Source organism: Manduca sexta, chromosome 10, assembly GCF_014839805.1.
Source record: "Manduca sexta isolate Smith_Timp_Sample1 chromosome 10, JHU_Msex_v1.0, whole genome shotgun sequence".
In the NCBI taxonomy this organism is placed as follows: Eukaryota; Metazoa; Arthropoda; class Insecta; order Lepidoptera; family Sphingidae; genus Manduca; species Manduca sexta.
The window spans coordinates 9,917,513-9,936,102 of NC_051124.1; the positions used below are offsets into that span (position 1 = coordinate 9,917,513).

The window sequence follows — 18,590 nt, forward strand, 5'->3', positions numbered from 1 at the left end:
ATGCCAACACTCGTGAGATTTAATTAACTTTTTTAGACACAAGCATTTCTGCCAGCTTTACCCAACCTATGAGGCACGGGACCCCGGCCGCATGAGTTATATGAGCTATGGCTGCCATTCGCTAAGCTTTTCCGAGTGGCCTATCTGACCCTAAAAATTTACTAAATTACTTGTCCGGAGATCGCTTTTGATTCTTCTGGTCGCTCTATTACAAGAATAATGTCATAGTAAATACTTGAACGTCAACATATTTAAATTACGTTTTTAGTCAAATAGCACACCACTTTACGCCATATTATTTAAAAAGAAGATTTTTAATTGATTTAAGTATCTATTTCTTTTATGTATTTAGAACGTTACTTACACAAAATAATTAAATCTAAATAATATCTTCTATATCTATCCCAGTGAATAAACGATGGCCATTGGACGTTTCTATAATGGGGAACATTTAAAAATTAGCAAAACGGCGCGCTAACCGTATTTTTAGAAGCTATCTACTGGATTTTTTTAAAATATTAGCTTTTGCTCGCTTCTCCCGCGTGAAAGAGTTTTCCGGAATAAAAGTCCCGCTTTATATTTTCCCGGGATATAAAGTAGTCTTATATCTTTCCCAGGGTTTCAAACTATCTCCATATCAAATTGTTTCGAAATCTGTTGGGTAGTTTTTGAGTGTGTCGCGACCAGACTATAATTATTTAAAAAAATATAAGTACTTACTTAGGGAATAAACTCTACCTAGATAAGAATAAAATTCGTATGTCGTTTACGCTGTGTCTTGGGTTGGCTTGTGAAAGAAAGCAAAAACTACAAAATTATATTATTTTATTAATTGTTTAGTTAATCAATAATCAATAGACCACAATCTAGTTTCATTTTGAACATAAATTAAGCACTTAAAATAGTATTTACAATCAAATTCAGTCATTAATTACTACAGAACTTAAGTCTATTTTGGCTTGAGGTGGGTTCCACACGTTTGTATACATTATATAAAAAGGCCAAAAACGTATAGATATAACATGGGATTAGAATTTCACATTGGCAACGTATTTTGCCAACTATTTTTTATTCCTAGTAAGAGGCTATCTGTTCTTCATATCATCTTCATTTATAGGAATACATTTAACTAAATTACAAACGGAGTAGAGGGTACCTATTAAATCGGCAGTGTCGACATTATTACTCATAATTTGGCAGTTATGTACAAAACGTATTTACATTTACAAGTATTAAAATATTATTCTTATAAAATATAAGTAGGTACAAGCAGCCACAAAAGAAGCTGAACAAATTAAAAATTTCAATTTCAAGTCCGTATCAACAATCATTTTTGCTTTACTAAAATAAACTGCAAACGATTTACTGTTAGATAAAGAATAATGAATGTTTTGATTAAAATTAATGTAAGTATAAAAGTGTTTTGAAGTTTTTGATGTGTTCATCTACTTTTGTTGTTGACTTTACCTATATCTAATGATAATGTTTGCGAACGATATTTAGGTACCAACATCGTTCCCTACTTGCATCGCTGTTGCCAGGAATAAAAATAATTTATAGATAATAATTATTAACAAATAATTGTGTCCTGCAATAATCTACTGTACAATTTTAATATCTACTTCTATTTTTATTTACACGGCAAAAGTATTAAACATTACTTTTTGCGAGGCTTGTCTTTTACAAATCTGTAATTAATATTTTACAATAAATAAAAATATAAAAGAAATACAATAAGTAATTCAAAAAGAAAAAGTTATCCATATAATTATACAGACAGGTTCGTTTTAGGGTTGATTGCACAAGCATCTGCAATATTTGAGGTTACATCAGTCGTTTTTATACAATAATGGCACTTATGGAATCCGCACAAATACATCAGGGTACGAACTTTCTAATGTCTTTCAAGATCCAATGACACGTGTATCTTGGTCAGAGTATCGTTTCGCCGGCTGAATAATGATAGTGCCTTGGCTTTCTATACGAGTGTTGTTGTGGCGGTCTGTAAGTCGCATACTTTGGGTTGTGGGGATGTCGCGCCAACGTGTGTGGATGAGTTGCGTAACAGTGGAAAGTCAGCGGCGTGGGAGGAGGTCCTGCCGGGGTCTTGGCTGGTGTTGGTTTCCGTGGCCCTGATATTCTTCTCCACAACGCCTTTAATCGAGGCGTTGCGATCCAAACGGCTACCATGACGCCGAGGATTTGCGTCGCGAATATTCTAAATAGAAACACCCAGAAAGCTGGTCTTGGGTGTGTGGAGGGTTCTAAAGAAGGCATGGGTGCGGCGAGCCACTCGTCTCTCCATGCATATTCATACACCCATGTTGCTAGTATGCAGGCTGATGGCACGGCGTACAGCGCTGCAAATGCTCCTAGTCTTAACACGCTCTGGTCGGTGTGGGGTTGGGGTGTGTTGAGGAGAACAGTAGGGGCGGGTACCGGTGCTGGTCGACGGAGCACAGCACGCAGGCCCGATGAGAGGAACACGCAGCCCAGGAGGAGGCAGATGGCTTCAGGCACGATGACTAGTGCCAGTAGCGATTTGCTTGACTGATTGCCGACGAAACATGTACCTGCAATTGATAAAAAAAAATGAAAAATGCGAACAGAAGCTACTATTATCAAACTAATAGCCTATTTTTTAGGAAACCCATTACGATATTCGTATCACCGCATTGTCTTGAAAATGTTAGTGTCTCGACAATCAACCGCATTGCCATAAAATATTATAAAGACTTTATTAATAAAATCTATGGAGTCCTAGCTTCGATTATATTTAGGTCAGCCACTAAGAGATATCTAACAATAAATATCATAACTGAAGTTTTATACTTTCTAGATTGTGAATTAGTGTACAAGACGAAAATTTCTAATCAAACATTCAAATAAACCTTTATTGAAATTAAATACGAGCACTAAATACTCCAACAACGTACAACAGAATTGTGTATGCGAAAGTTTAGCGGATACGAATTCTTTCGAGTGTTCTTTACATAGTGTTGAATACATGCCGCTTTCCACTAAAGCTGCACTGAGCAAACACCTACACAAACACGGCAAGAAAAAAGGCTTGCATTAATAAGGCGACTAAAAGGGTCCCGATTTAAAATTGAAATACGAGCGAGCGAAGAGGAAAGGTGTCGTATTTAACGGCTCAAATAATGGCCGAGCATTTCTTTCGCCGACCATAATGGAAGCGAAGTGGAAATAATAAAAATAAAAGCACAATGCTCGTGGCATGATTGAAACTGCAATATGCCTGAGAATCGGACTGTGGCACTTCGCTCGCACTCGCACTCACTCACAATAAACGCGAAAATAAAATAAAAACTCGGAATTATGCGCACATGGGCCAAATGTTTGATAGAAACGGAATGTTGTCTTTACACTTTAAGTGCGAACAAAAAGAACTAAAACCTTCCCAGTCTTTGGTAGAGTTTTTACAGATTTTATTCTACAAAACACAAATATGACATTAGAAATGTTCCACACTTTTCGTGGTAATAACTCGCTTCTTGTAAGATAATAATCTTGGGACTTTCATGTCGTACTAAAGAAAACATAAAAAGCACAATAGTCGGGCACCTACTAATTATTACAAAGAAGACAAAAAGTATTACGATATCAAAGGGTGTAGACCGAAATAATTTTGATACTGCTCCGCTACAAAAGCGGCTCATGGCTCCTTTTATCCACCGCAAAGTATTTAATGTTAGACCAGGAAAGATTTCCGTTTTATCTCCACTCTTTGAGGTTGGCGCTAGGCGGCAATTTATTTATGCAAAAACCAACAAAATCTACTTAAAATATTCACAGCTTAACGCACTGTATTAGTTGTGATAATATTTTTTTCAACATTGCGGTAGCGGTGTTTTTAAAAGCGAGTAAATTAATCGTTCCTAGCTTATGTGATAAAGCGTTTGGAATGATAAACGAATAATGCCGCTTTGTTTTCTTTATGTGGATGTTGTAATTGGGTTTACTTTTTACAACGCCCGCTATACCGCCTTTTTGGTCAGTTATATTTTTGAATGTATTCACTGAAAGTTTCGTTTTAATTTTAATTGGTTATACCCACTACTTTACAATTCGTAAGATTCATCATCGAGTATATTACATTTTCCATTAATGGTTAAGGTTTTAGAACGAATTACTTTATAGTTCGAATTTCACTTAGCAAAAGAAACTTGAACAGTAGCGAAAAAACCTAATTTCATGATTACATGTTTCACTTTAATTTATATTCTCTATGTCAGGGAAATCCAGAGATTTTCCTCCAATAACCATAGCTAAGATTAAACACGTAGTCGTTTCACATAAATGACTCAATCGCATTATAGGAATACGTGCTGCTGAGCTCTCGGACCAGATTTAATCGCTTTGAAAAACACCGCCAATCAAACAAGAAAGCCCAGTATTGCCATCTTTTGTGCCGTTAGCGGATGTGGTATTAGATCGTATTGATCGGTGCTTAAGAACCTTTTTTTGGCATTTATTCTTAATATTTTGGTTGAATGGGTCTTTAAATAATTTGAAATATAGATGGATTTGTAAATGCGATAGCGTTACCAATTGTTTTCGATATATCAGTAGAGAACAGGCTTGATTTCGGATAAGAACTGAGAAATTAAACTTATTCTATACCAGGGATTCATTCTTTATAGTTTTTTTTGTAACATAATCTTGTAGTACGTCAGTTATAACATAAAATAAGTAATTAGATGTGGAATTTCACAGATATCTTTTGCCAAGAATAAATAGAAACTCAGAAACATATATAATAGCTTTTAATTAGTCATAGCTTTCAAAAAAATTTAAAAGTAACGTATTTTAATTGCACTTATCTCTTAAAGGTTAGATATTTGGTTTTATATTAAATTAAGTAGAGATTTATATTCCTTTAAGTAACTATACAATAATTTTCTTTTTAAGTTATGGCCGTCTAAATTAAGAAACAACTTGTCTAATTAAAAGTAGTACCCTTAATTAATAAAGTAACTACATACAGGTGTATAACTATTGCCAAATGATTAAAAACGAAAAAAGATCATTATCGTCGTCTTAATATGGACTTCAATATCGATTAATAGTGTAGTCTCTTTAAGATACATTGAACTTTTTACTTGACCGCGTAAAGACGTTCGTGCGAATAGGCCGCTGGCTGGTAATGGGCTGTCTTTTAAAGTTGGTAGAGTAAAACATAATGATATAAGATTCCGTACCGGGTAGGTGGTTACTAAGAAAATGAGGTGTGATAAAAACAAGGAGACGCGACGGCCATCGGCGGACGAGTATCGCCATATTGGAATTGTAAATCATACATTAACGATTCAAGATGGCGATGGTTATCTACAACGATGTGCCAAACATTTACAAGAGCCAATTAAACATATTGTTCGATGTTTGATGCTAATTACTTGGTGACTCATTAACGAAGGTAGCTTAAATTGATAGACGTTAAGTATAATGTATTGTTTTTATCTTTTTTTTTCTCTTTGTTACTAGCGCGTTGATAAGAGGTCTAAAGAAGCGACCAAAACACGTGACGTAATGTTTAGAGGCTTAAGATTCTGTCGCCTAGGGCTTAAAAATGTTATCGTGGGATTAGTGGTTTTTAAACGTATTCCAGCCACAAATCCTTATCTAATTTAAAGAAAATCCACCGCGGACGGTATTTTTATTTTTAGTCGTCGGTTTAAAAATAACGACGTAATATAGGCTGGCTTACTTATGTTATTAAATTATTATCTGCGTATTTATTATTTATTTTTATCGAGCTTTTTTCTTTGTATAGTTATTTATTGAAACTCTATCTTAATTGGAAATAGGAGTTAAATTGGGACAAACTAATTCCTTTTAGCCGTCTAAGTTAAGTTTCCATTGCCTCATTATATTATATTGTTATAAAGACATGTTTTCTCATACCTTTAAGAGTACCACCGCGTCCGGCCAAACTGTATGGCAATGTTCATGCAATGAATTATGACCCATAAAGCGGCTGTATAGGATGTATAATGTCAATCAATTTACCTGTAAGTTCATCAGCGTCGACATCCCTAGTGACTAGCACGGCAGCAGCCAGCGCGGCTGGCACGCCCCAAGCCGCGAGCTGCAGCAGCGACGAGTGCCGGTCATTCCGAGCGCCTGTTCCCGCCTGCGCTGGTTGACGCAGCACGCTCGCCCTCCACGCTCCAGCGACTACCACCCACCTGAAATTTTAAAATGGAAGTCAATTCTACGTTCCGTTTATGGAATTACATTTCGTTTCAATCAATTAATTTTAAAAAAAGTATAGTATATGGTAGCGTGGTTGAAATTTCTTTTTAAATGATGTGGTCATAACTACGAAAAGGTTCAACTCAACCGGCTACCAAACCTTATCTCAAACCTTACTCCAGAAATACATATAATTAGACACATATTAATATACTATTTTGTGAATTAAATAGGCTCTGGGTAGACTTGTTATAGAAATATCTGGATAAATTGTTACAAAAAAGTTTTAATGCACAATCCATTAAAAAAAAATTCGTGTTAAAAAAATAAAGAAATATAAATGTAATTAACTTTCTCACGTATAATTTAAACATGTACCCATTGTTTATGGCCAGTGAGAAACAAAAGAATATTTTGCGATTTTAAATTAAAGAACCTATATAAATATCGTGAGAGAAACTAGCTGACTGACCGTTAACTTAGTAATTAAAATAATTAACCAGTCAATGAACATTATTATGAAGTGAAGGCAACACGAGCCAGCTGTCTCGGGCAGCTGTAACACCTTTGTCCTGCAATCCGATATTAACAACCTGATATTTTGCCTAACTCGTTCTGAATTTGAAAAAGATTTTGCATTCAGTTAAACTGCTTGATATGCGTTTTATTATATAAATGTATTATGTAAAACCACTTCCAATACTTTTCAAATCAACAAACATGAGTATAACGCACACACACTCATATTTTATCCCTAAAGGTGTAAGCAGAGGCGCAACTATGCACCCACTTTTCTGCCGTGTGTATTTCGTGCCATGATGTGATAGGGGGCGAGCCTCGCCATATCAGCCACAAATTCTAGACTACTGACTGATACTATATAGAAAAATCCAATATCACTGCTCCAACGGGGGATTGAACCCAAGACCTCAACTCTACAGTCGTACCCCAATTACCTTATACCTGCAGACATCAGAAATCCTAATAATTTGCACACCATTGAATAATATATAATTTAGTAAGCAATTATGTTTTTAAATGCTCGTACAAATAACTTCAACAAGTGTAATATAATTTTAACTTAATAATTTATCTATTTTAGCTAACCACATTTGTCAATGTATCTCATAATAACAATGCTTTTGTATTCATGCGTTGTCATAACTTAAGTAGATATTTATAAAATGTATCTATGTGGCATAAAACAATGTAATTTTATACCGTCCATAGTGGTCGGACCGGTGTCATAAACAAAAAGTATGACACTGTAATTCGATGCCGCGGCGACCCGTTCGGCCACCACAAAAACATTTTTGTTTTCTTTAGCTTTTTAAATTGATCGTTAGCAATCTATAAAAATGTTAATTTATTCCCGCCATCCCTAATTGTTGGACATGTTCTAGGGATTTTATTCCGACGCTAAACAACGGTCTTACCAAACCGAGCCGCTTGTTGAACTTGCCTCCACGTAAATTATAGCCTTTGTCAACCCTTACTTACCTCGTTAAAACCTCTGACAGGTAAATCCATCTCATTGCGGACGAGAAAGGTGTCGCCTTGTTTTGAAGAGCGACCAGTGTAAGAAGAGCTCCGGTGCTGTTTGCTTTAATTAAGTTTAGTGAGTGAGGGGAGGCTTCGTTTGGTTGGCCATGATTCTCGCAGTGGCGCGTCACTGGCACTTGTACAAACAACGGTCCCTATTTGTACAGACCCGAAAGTGGCGATAGTCCAAACAGCAGTGTTTGTTCGCTGGCTGGTATGTTTGATCCGGCCTCCGCCGCCGGCACATGTTGGCTAACATTTTACCTTGTGTTTGTACGATTTGCATTGTGATAATTAGGTTCGTTCTTTGAAGTATGTACTAATGTAATCGTATGCACTTACAAGCGCGGCAAATAAAAGCGTTAGGTGCTATGTTTTCTTAGAAAGCTCGTATTAATGTGAGATTGTTAGAACGGTACTTTATATAAGTAGTTCTTTTTTTTAAATCTGAATGTATAAATAATTAGTTTCTGTTATTATTGGGATGCGACATCATTACTTAGTTGATTTATTAATTAATATAGACAAAGAAATTTAGAGAAGGTCGGACTCTATACTGCGCTGTAGGTATGCGTAATTAGAACATAGAAAATGTATATAAATTTATTTATAAGACAATATTTATTTGAAGAATAAAAGTCAATTCAACTCAATAGCGAGAGCTTTGATCTGTCTTTCATTATTCATTACCTATCCCATAAACGACAGTACCTATGAAATTCAACATTCCGAATGAACCGTAAATTCAAAAATATCAGATGATAAAAACACTGCTCCAAGAGACATATTTCTTAAAATACATACTTAAAGTTCGATTTATGATCCTATAAACGTGTTAAACATCAAAATGACAATGCGATCCATTACAAGCCATAATGCAAATGTTGCGGTCGAAGCGCGAGCGGACAAGCCGCTTTTAAGGATTTCAGTTTTTTCATATACGTATATTTTTTATGTCGCGGTCCAAGAGCCATTAGCGATAGCGTTATCTCGCGGACAACGATTGGTTTCACGCCGTAAAGGAATACATTTATACCTTGCTTCGAGAAATCGACTATGGCGTTAACATACGTATTGGTACGATGTTTTTTAAAATAAAGACATCAAAGTTTTATGTTCATCAATGTTTTTATATAGTATAGCTTTTGCCCGCGACTTCGCCCGCGTGGACGCACTCAGACTTAACAGTAATGTAGCTTCCTATTAGTGATTTCTGTTTCTAAATCGGTTATAAGTTTCTAAGATTAGGGCGTTCAAACAAACTCAAACTTTTTATATTAGTATAGATTTGCGTACTTCGGGTGTATTCCGTACTTTCATTTATGTGAGTTTTATATAAAGAAAACTACGAGCTGACGATGTTACGGATAGGAATTTAAGAGATGTTTTCCGTGTCACCGGTATTCTGACTAAAACGTAAGCAACAGGGAAACAGTCACCTTACTTCGGTTTTAATCTATAGTGGGATATTGGGCGCACTCTGGTCGAGCAGGCGAATTCATGTATAAAAAACAATTTCCATTAGGGCTCTAACAGTTATAGAACCGTTTTATTGTATACCATGTAGCAACTACCTCAAAAGTAAATATCTCAGAAATAAATATTAAAAACATGAATTAAAATTAACTCGATGTTTTTTGTAGAGAAAACTATATTTTACAGAGAGAGCTCCCTGGAACGTGTCATTTGATATTTCGAGTCGTGTTCTCATGCAGTCTGCGAACTGGCGAGGCCACACACGCCGCACTAGTATTCTTATTTCAAATGTCGGTCATCGTAAACGTCAACATGACAGATGTCGAGAAAACCTCAATCTTCTTGCTGTCACGGCCGCGGTCTCTTTGGATACGAGCAACTTTGCCCTACTCATTTCGTATTCAGTTTAGAAAATGTATAAAATATAATTTGCGAGAAACGTTTATAATAAATTTCGCTGTATAGTTAGAATAATGAATTGCGTGTACGTTGAAATAAATGGCTGGATTTGAATGTAGCTCGCGCTGTATTTCCTAGTAACGGGTGTACGGATTATGCTAAAATTTATGTACATATAGGTAATACCTTATAATTAAATATATGGGAGACTTTCTACGCAAGCTTTAGAATCACTAGATTACATTATTCAAAGATGAATAATAAGGAATAATCATGGTTATCAAAATTTGTCATCCGATTAGCCTCCCATAATCTACCAATGCAATCGGAATGCTTATTTATTATTATAAAACTACATTAATATCGCACGAAGTAAGTAAACATTTCTACTATAACGCTAATAACGTGGTGCCTAACCATTATTTCTTACACTAAAGCAGAAATCAGGCAGGAGTTAACACATTGGTTTCTATTCACGGGATAACTGAGCTATAGTTAGCCGGTGTAAGCAGGCGTGTTAAGATGCTCGTAACAATAAAACCAAACACCCACATCACTATTTAGGTGAACGTACCCATTTATTGCCTTAGACGGCGCGCTATTCTACAGATTGTGGTTAATAATAATTTTGTGTAATATCATATCCCAAACACGGTCCCCTTTATGTTAACAGCAACGTCCATGCGAGTTTCATCACTAGCGATTTTAGTTTACGAATACTTATTTTAAGACATGTCATAAGGAAGTTATGCACTAAGTGCACTTATGGTTCGAATATTCTGTCTGAACTGAACAAGCTCAAAGACGAGCGTTAATTTACATTGTTCATCGTTTACAAAGTTGATTTTAAAGTTCTGTAAATTTAATAGAGTAGATATGTTGTTTATTTATTCCCTATCAATATTCAATAATTTGGTTTTTACTTAAATGACTATATATGATGACATTATTCAAATAGATTTCTGTGGTTATCGGGTTTTTCTATCTTATAAGAACTTTAATATTCAATTGATAAAAATAATATACTTCTATAATAAGAAATGTTAAGTTCGTTTTAAATCCGAATCATATCTAAAACGTTTACAAAAATACGCGAGTTACAATCGATACCAGCAATTATTTTAATTAGTTAATTGACAACACTATCATTAAATCATGTATAAACACAGCAAGCTGTGTGCAGACTGCAGAATGTCCAACGATGATGCATGTTCGGAAGGGACGCGGTTATTTCGGTAGCTCGTAAAATCGATTAACCATCCGATTTGTGTGCATGTCGACTCCGACTGCTTAGCGCCCGTCTGCTCAAGCAAAACAGGATGCACTATTTCTGTCTCAACTCTCGGACAGTGATATGTGTATGAAATTAATGTTCTGATTTAAATATATTACGGGTTTATTTACAGGGAAGCGGACTTGTTTAAGCTATAAATTGTGATGGCGCACGCTTTCGTTTGTTTTTCTATTTCAATTCTATATTAGATGTCTTAGTGTGTGTGATTAAGAATGTATATACCAACCGGTATTCATTAATTATAATACGAACAAGACGTATTATAAGGCAGATCAAAAAGTGAGTCCGAATAGTTTTAGATTCTAGAGGATATACTTAATAAACCTCTTTTGAGTTATAAGTATCTTCTTAATCTAGAATACTGTCCTTGAATGGCAATCGTATGTCCCTAATATGCTGATCACCTAACTGGTGAACTTTTGAACCGAGTTTTTAACTGCCCCAAATGGCGAACGAGCTCGCAGCAGGTGGCTAAATATGGAATCGGTTAAGTTGAACATACCACCATTTTTATCAGACTAACTTAAGCTGACCCGTAAGTGTAGCCTTTACTGCAGCAATGAAACGGCGCGTGAAAAGATTAATGGTCAGTCGGAGCTCATTTTATACTGGACGCGTTATCACACGGAGTCAATATACGGCCGGCCGATCAACGTGTTGAGATCGCTTATGATTGATGGTAAAGGAAAATAAATGATGGGCCGCATATTGTTGAACTCAAATACGGGTATAACGAAATTAAAGTGAGTTTTCATGCAATTTTGAAACCTGTTGAATGGACTTTAACGTACAATGTTGATTGTAATCGAGCTGACAGGTAGTTAAAGATCACCTTACATCATTTTCGCTTGAATTTAATTTCGCCGGAGTGAGGATGCAGATATCGTTGTGGAAGCCAATTAGCTTTGTTAATTAGACGTAATTTATTGCGCCTAACGCCAACCATGTTTAGAATTTGGTTTGACATTTATCAATGTGTAATTTACTGACGCGTCGTAAAATTATTTCATTTCCGACTTAATTAAATTATGAGGAATCAAAGTGTGTATTTTTAGAATAGACAGAGTGGAGGTAAAACAATTTGTAGTTATAAAAGACATTCTTAATACAAACACCATTCGGTCTGTATTAGTTATAAATATATTATAAAAATAAAATGATATTGTAAATATTTACTATAAGATGGATAACAAATAGATCACCTATGTAATAAAATAGCTATAAGTAATGATTCTATGTATTTCGAATTAATTACTTATATCAGGAAATGTGTCTAAACATGATTTAACGGTTTTCTATCTTGAATTACTTGAATGGAGTTCGGATGCCGTATAATGAAGCTTGCGCACGAAATTTGATTGATGGAAACCTCTCCGAACACACCTTGTGATTTTAAATTAACAAACAAAATAAATTGTTTGAAAGGCAATGATTTTTATCAAGTTGACATAAATCTTTAGACATAATAATTTTATTTTAATTGAGTATAAAGATGTATAATTGTGGGTACTACCTATGCGAAAATAATCTAAATATATACTTAACTTAATTAAAATTAAACTATTTTTCGGATTTTATCGCGGTTTTAATATTTTCGTTTTTTTCCGACGTTTCGAAGTCTTTACAGGCTTCGTAGTGACGGGGGGGGGGGGGGGATTTAACTTCACCAAAATTTTAATAGTGAATACGTATTTCTCGACGAAATGTTTTAGCAAAAGATTTCGGAAGTTCTCATAAAATTAATTTACTGTGAAAAATCCATTTTGACACATACATACTGTCAGTATTGGGACCATAAACAATTCAGTACCAACAGCCCAATGTAAATTGTATAAACATTACGTCTAGAGTACATGAACGTATAAGGTGTTCGATAAATTAAGTTTATTTTACGATGGCAAATTGCAACCACGCCCAATATTGCATGTCAGATAATAATTTCTCGTTAACGATGTAACATGTTGGTTCGCCCTTGTATGTACTTTTTTAGTGATTGCAATTATAAATTGTGGAGTAAATGAGTTGTCTATGTTTAGTCAAAGAATTTAAAAAAAGAATTGCAATAAAACATAACGGTTTCTGTCGTCATTTCTCATTAACACTAGGGATTATATACGAAACTTAGTAAATACACACATGTTTTCCCAAGAGGGTAAGCAAAGATGCAACTAGAACACCCTCTTTTCACCGTATGTATTCCGTCCCATAATATGATAAATATGTGTATTGTGCACAAATTCCAGACTCCGGGCCAATACGTCCCAAGATACGAACCCGAGACCTCAAAGCGGAAATCATACCGCGCACTCAATGCAAATACGCCGCTGACACAATAAATACACCGTATTGAGGAATACTTGATATTAAAAATTGCTATGCATTTTTATTATATATTAATTAAAAAGGCAAACAAACATCTCGATGTATAATGTATTTTAGAGGAATGGTTTTCTGATTTTAAAATATTTTAACCACATCTAAAATAGACTGGTAAACGCAAAACCTTAATACAAATTGTATTCCAAAGTACCAGTTCTTGCACAAACCAAGGAAAAAAAGTATACTGCTCAAAGTAACAGGCCGGTATTAGCATAATAGTGCAGTGAACACACTCGGCGACACTTGCGCGGCGCATACAGAGTGTGCATTTATATTTTCTTTCCAGCAGTAATGTGGGCCACTAACGCTGATTGCCAATTTATGGTTAATAGTAGAAAATACTTTATACTCGTATAATTATGGACGTTTATATTTATTTATTTTTTACACTTTATTGTACGCCAAAGGTATATAATTATATAATTAATTTGCTATAATAGTACAATTGGCGGTTTTATTGCATCCCGCGAGTCTTCCAGACAACCTGAGAATGGAATGGATAAGATTTGAGATATAATAGGAGGGTGGTCCACTATGAAGGGAAATATGTATGATGTACCTAATAATGTAATATGCCCTAATATTGAAAAATATTTACATATCATTATACATCTACTTTCAGTAGTTTTTGCATTTCATTATTTAATTTCGAAATCGTAAAGAATTTATTAATTGTTTTTAGCACAACCGTAAATATCTAGAAAATATAATATGGAATTTACATTTATCAAATTGTTTTACACAAATTACCGTCTGTTTAAATATGATTAAGTTTAACTTAAATATTCATTCGTTCTCTATTAACCACAACGCCCCTGGACACTTCGACAATAATGAAATCTCTCGCGGCTTTGCAATTATCGAGTTACGGTGTCAGAGTCTAGTGGTCATTAAACCTGGCTCGAGCTTATAATTACTTGATGGAGCAACTACACCGATAACCAGCCAGTAACATTATTATGTTACTTTCGTATCCAATGAACCAACATGGAAACATATACGTTAGGTTTTTGCAAGGCAAACTGTATATCGCGTTTAGATATCTGATTTTCTTGGTAATGCAGTTGTTAATAAATCCTCTAATTTCTAGAACGTACGATTGATTGTTACTTGGAGAAGATTGGAGTTAAATTTTTGAGAAAACGGTTGATATCAACTGAGTATTTTACATTTTCAAAGTAGCTTATTTTTGATCTGCACTGTACTTGAAGTCATATACATTGTAGTGCACCTTGTAGTTTGAAAAAACGAAAAAAATAATACACTAACTTACATAGTTGCTAATCTGTTATAAACTGTAATCACTATACTTAAGAAGCAGTACGTCGTGTTTTTTCATACACATAACACAAGTAGTAGTACACATAACACAAGTGTGTTTTTTCATAACACAAGTAACCAGCATTCTACATTTTGGTCCTTCGAGCCGGATTATAAAACATATTTCTAAAATAATAAAAAAGAACACGCACAACACCGTTCCCATGCACAATACTAATAAAAATCAATTTTCTACGTCCCGCTTTGATCAAGTTGCCAAAAGATGATAAAAATTACAAGTATATTGACAGGACGTCCGCTATTAAACATATCGATAGATCTTGTTTATGTGATTATAATTTATATGTGATCTGTTTACGATAACGCCTTTATGTGATAAATATAAAATTTTGATATTCCGAAGACCTTTTCTTCTATTTGTTTCTAGTTTTCTGGTAAGGAGTGGAAGGAAACACATTGATTAAGAAATATCGTTACAATTTTATAACTAATTTATCTTAGCCTACTTTAGTACAACAGATGTGAGTTTACAATATGTACATTATATAACATACCTGGATAACATTATCAGATTACTAGCACATCATTTTGCTTAATAATTTCCAACGCACATAAAGTTATTGGTAGGTCTCTCATATGTGAGAGTCCGCCTGGGTAGGCTCCACCGCAATATCTATTTCTGCCGCCTAGCAGCAGGGTGTAGTCACCGTTTTGTAGCCATTGAACATACTAAGACCTAACATCTCATGTCTCAGGATGACGAGCGCGGTGGAATAACAAACAACACTTTGTAATTCATGGTGTTGGATAGCGTTTTTACTGCATTTAGGCTGTGGTATCGCTTACTATCGGGCGAACGGCAAGCTCGTCTCAGTCAAAGCAATAAAAATAATCGATACCAACACGTACGCGAATCGCAAGGCAATCGCGTTCATTTCGTTCAGATCTGAAGGAATTTCATAACATAACGCCTGAGGCTGTCCAAACAAGGATCCTCTGCATAGGTGTGAAACTACATAAGGCTTGGTTACACAATACCCTCACCAAAATAAATATTTGTTTGAAGTACAAATATTTGAACAAATATTCGGTCTGGAGATTTGAATTTTGAATCTGAGCCGATGTCGCGGGGTTGATGGTGATGCGGGTTAATTTCTGCGACTTTGTCTTGATAGTCAGTCTATACAAGGTTTAGTTTTGCTAACAAAATTATAGTTTTTCATATACCTACGTGCGTCAACTTCGTTAATATTAATTTAAAATTCAAATAAACGTTAATTCAAAATCAAAGTCGCACACTCCATTCTTATTCAACCCATAGAAATAATAAATCGTTTGTCAAAATGATTCCACTCCAGCAATCAAGATCGTTGAAGTGAAATGAAGTTTGATTCGTTGAACCTACGGCACTAGAGTCCAATCATGACAACAATGACCAATTTTCCTTACAAGCACTCAACAATTTCATATCCAATCTTTAGTTAACGAGCGTTTGAGTGACACGTTTTAAAATCCACTCGAGAAATTCGTCTATAATAACAAGATTTTAGCTTTTAACGTACCGACACGATTGACAGTCAATTCCCTCGATCAAAGGATGACGATGCCAGTTTATTGTGGATCGAACGTTTATTACAAAGAGATTTTCGAAAGCCGCCCCTCGTTCGTGTAAAGCCGAGTTCACGTGGGCTGTTACACTAAACATTCGAGGTGCGTAGGAGTCTGTTACTGTTTGATATTTTGTCTGCACTAGGCCTAACATGCCAGTTCCTCGTGAGGTGATTAACTTTTTGACGCATCGGCCCGTCGACCAATACGTAAGTAACAAATTGCTTTAATGATTTGTATTACACAACGCATTCAATCGGAGTATACGTTGTGAGAGTAACAACAAAGTAGCGAGTCTTATAAGGTAAACAAACTACTTAGGAACTTCAGTATAAAATATCTATGGAAATGGAATGAGGCCTTAAGTCATCACCGATTCGCACAGTTCCAACGTTAACGTGCTAAACATAGCTGTAAATAAAATTCGAACATAATGGTATAAAAAATTACAAGCGAAAATTAATTTCAAAAAGCAAAAGCAATTATTGTAACGATATAGACAGAATGTAAACGATACGTACGAAGCCAATAATACTTAAACACCATTAAACGACAGTGAATCCTGCGCAGGTTTTAAGTGCATCAACACTTATTTTTAAGACCATGCAACGTGTACGGTGTATTTTTTTATTACAATATTATAGAATTCGCGTAAAATCGAGCATACTGATCGGGTGGTAATAAGCCGATCGGCGATGGCCGGAGTCATTTTGTCCAGCGAAGGTTTTTTATTTCGTCGCTCGTTCGCGCTCGGAACTTGGAGATCGTTGCCTCCTATAATAAACAAGTTGCCCGCTATAACCATATTTTTGGATTTAGTTTTGGGATAAAAAGGATTATGATTGTTGAGTAAACATAAAGCAAGTTTATTGCGTGGGTAGTTTTAAAAGAATTTTATTGCAACTTGTCCATTTTTTCTCAAAACTATGTGTCCTCTACCTTATCAATAAATAATGTGAAAAAATTGTGGCTGTTCTGTTTCTAGTATTGATTTTGATTAAGAAGCCTTTGAATCTAGTATGACCTGATTTTTAGGTAAATATTGTGTATCTACTCTTCACTATTTAGTAATACTTCATGTCAATTAAAAATCTTCACTCTTTAGTAATATTTAATGTCAATGTAATCTTATTCTTATTTCAACTGTAACGCATTCATACGTGTTTTATGACATTGTCAGAATATCCTAGTTACTTTAACGAGTTGGTCTTACGAAAGGCGAGATATTCTTCACGTTGAAGCGAGATATATATACGTATAACGTGTAGGTGTGAACGGGACACGTGCGGAACATGCCTCGGAAGCCTACCGCGACGGTTCCCAAACTTTATTAGTATTTTTCAAGATTCATTCTACGTTGAAACGTATTTATTAACCCCCTTATTCATAGACGTTATTTATCTGAGAACGGAGCATTGATGTGATAACAAGTCTGTTTCTCAGTGCTGACGGCTTGGCAGCCTTCGCAGTGCGTAGACATAAGGCCGTTGCGATTGGCCAATATTGAGATACAACTTGAATCTAGTTGGCTGTCAGATAAACAAAGCTGAGAAACATACTTGTTATCACAGCAATGCTCCGTCTTAGATAAATAACGTCTATGAATAAGGGGGTTAGTCGGTAACTAACTTAAAGTAGTAATCCAGACAATTTATTTACATGTTTACTTGTCATTCCTTTATAGTCTCATGCTTTTTTGACGCTGTTAATATTTATTTTATTACATTATATGTAACAGTGGCAAAGAGTCCATATAACCCGATTGCTGTCGACGTCCCTTTCGTAACTGATGTAAAATATAATTATCATTAAAACGAATTTCAGACCGCTGTTATGCATATTATTAGTACTTATATATTGTGTAGCTTTTCTTTCGGAAAATTTGACCTTTCACCATTGATATCTAGCACATGATATGTTTAATGAACAAAGATATGTAATTAAATTATGAATCATGAGATAAACAAGTTTTTTTATAACTCATCTTTATCTTTACGCGTCTAGCAATAAATATTGGTACCTTTAATCATTAATAGTTATCAATTACCTTCAAATGTTCACTTCTTCATTTGTAATAAAAATAACACAATACGCTACGATTAAAGAAAAGTTTGGAAGCCGCTGCCGAATTGTGCTTTTCCTTCGCTTCTCGTTAAGAGCTTTTAACGAGCCGACCGGCGACCTTGCCGTAACGACTAGACAGAGAGCGCGCTATCACCAAACGTAAAAATACACAAGCTAGACAAGGACAGACAATCGTACTGTAACAATGAGCTTACTAACAAGAGCCGGCTGCCGCATCCAAACGTCGTAAGTGAAGTAATGACTCAACCGATTATACGACTTACAGTTATTTGTTTAGAGTGTGATTTTTAATAAACAAACATCATTAGTT

The 18,590-nt window shown here is 35.1% G+C and overlaps 1 protein-coding gene across 1 annotated transcript in view; it reads right to left on the reverse strand.

Annotated features, from left to right (window-relative positions):
• Positions 1–808: 808 nt before the first annotated feature.
• The window catches only part of LOC115446708 (frizzled-4), a 38,770-nt gene continuing 20,988 nt past the window's right edge, over positions 809–18,590 (reverse strand). The window contains exons 2-3 of the mRNA XM_030173483.2: positions 6,031–6,209; positions 809–2,573 (exon numbers count right to left, since the gene is read on the reverse strand). Of these exons, the coding sequence (XP_030029343.1) occupies positions 1,933–2,573; positions 6,031–6,209 (820 nt within the window). The 3' untranslated portion in view covers positions 809–1,932. The remainder of the gene's footprint in view (positions 2,574–6,030; positions 6,210–18,590) is intronic.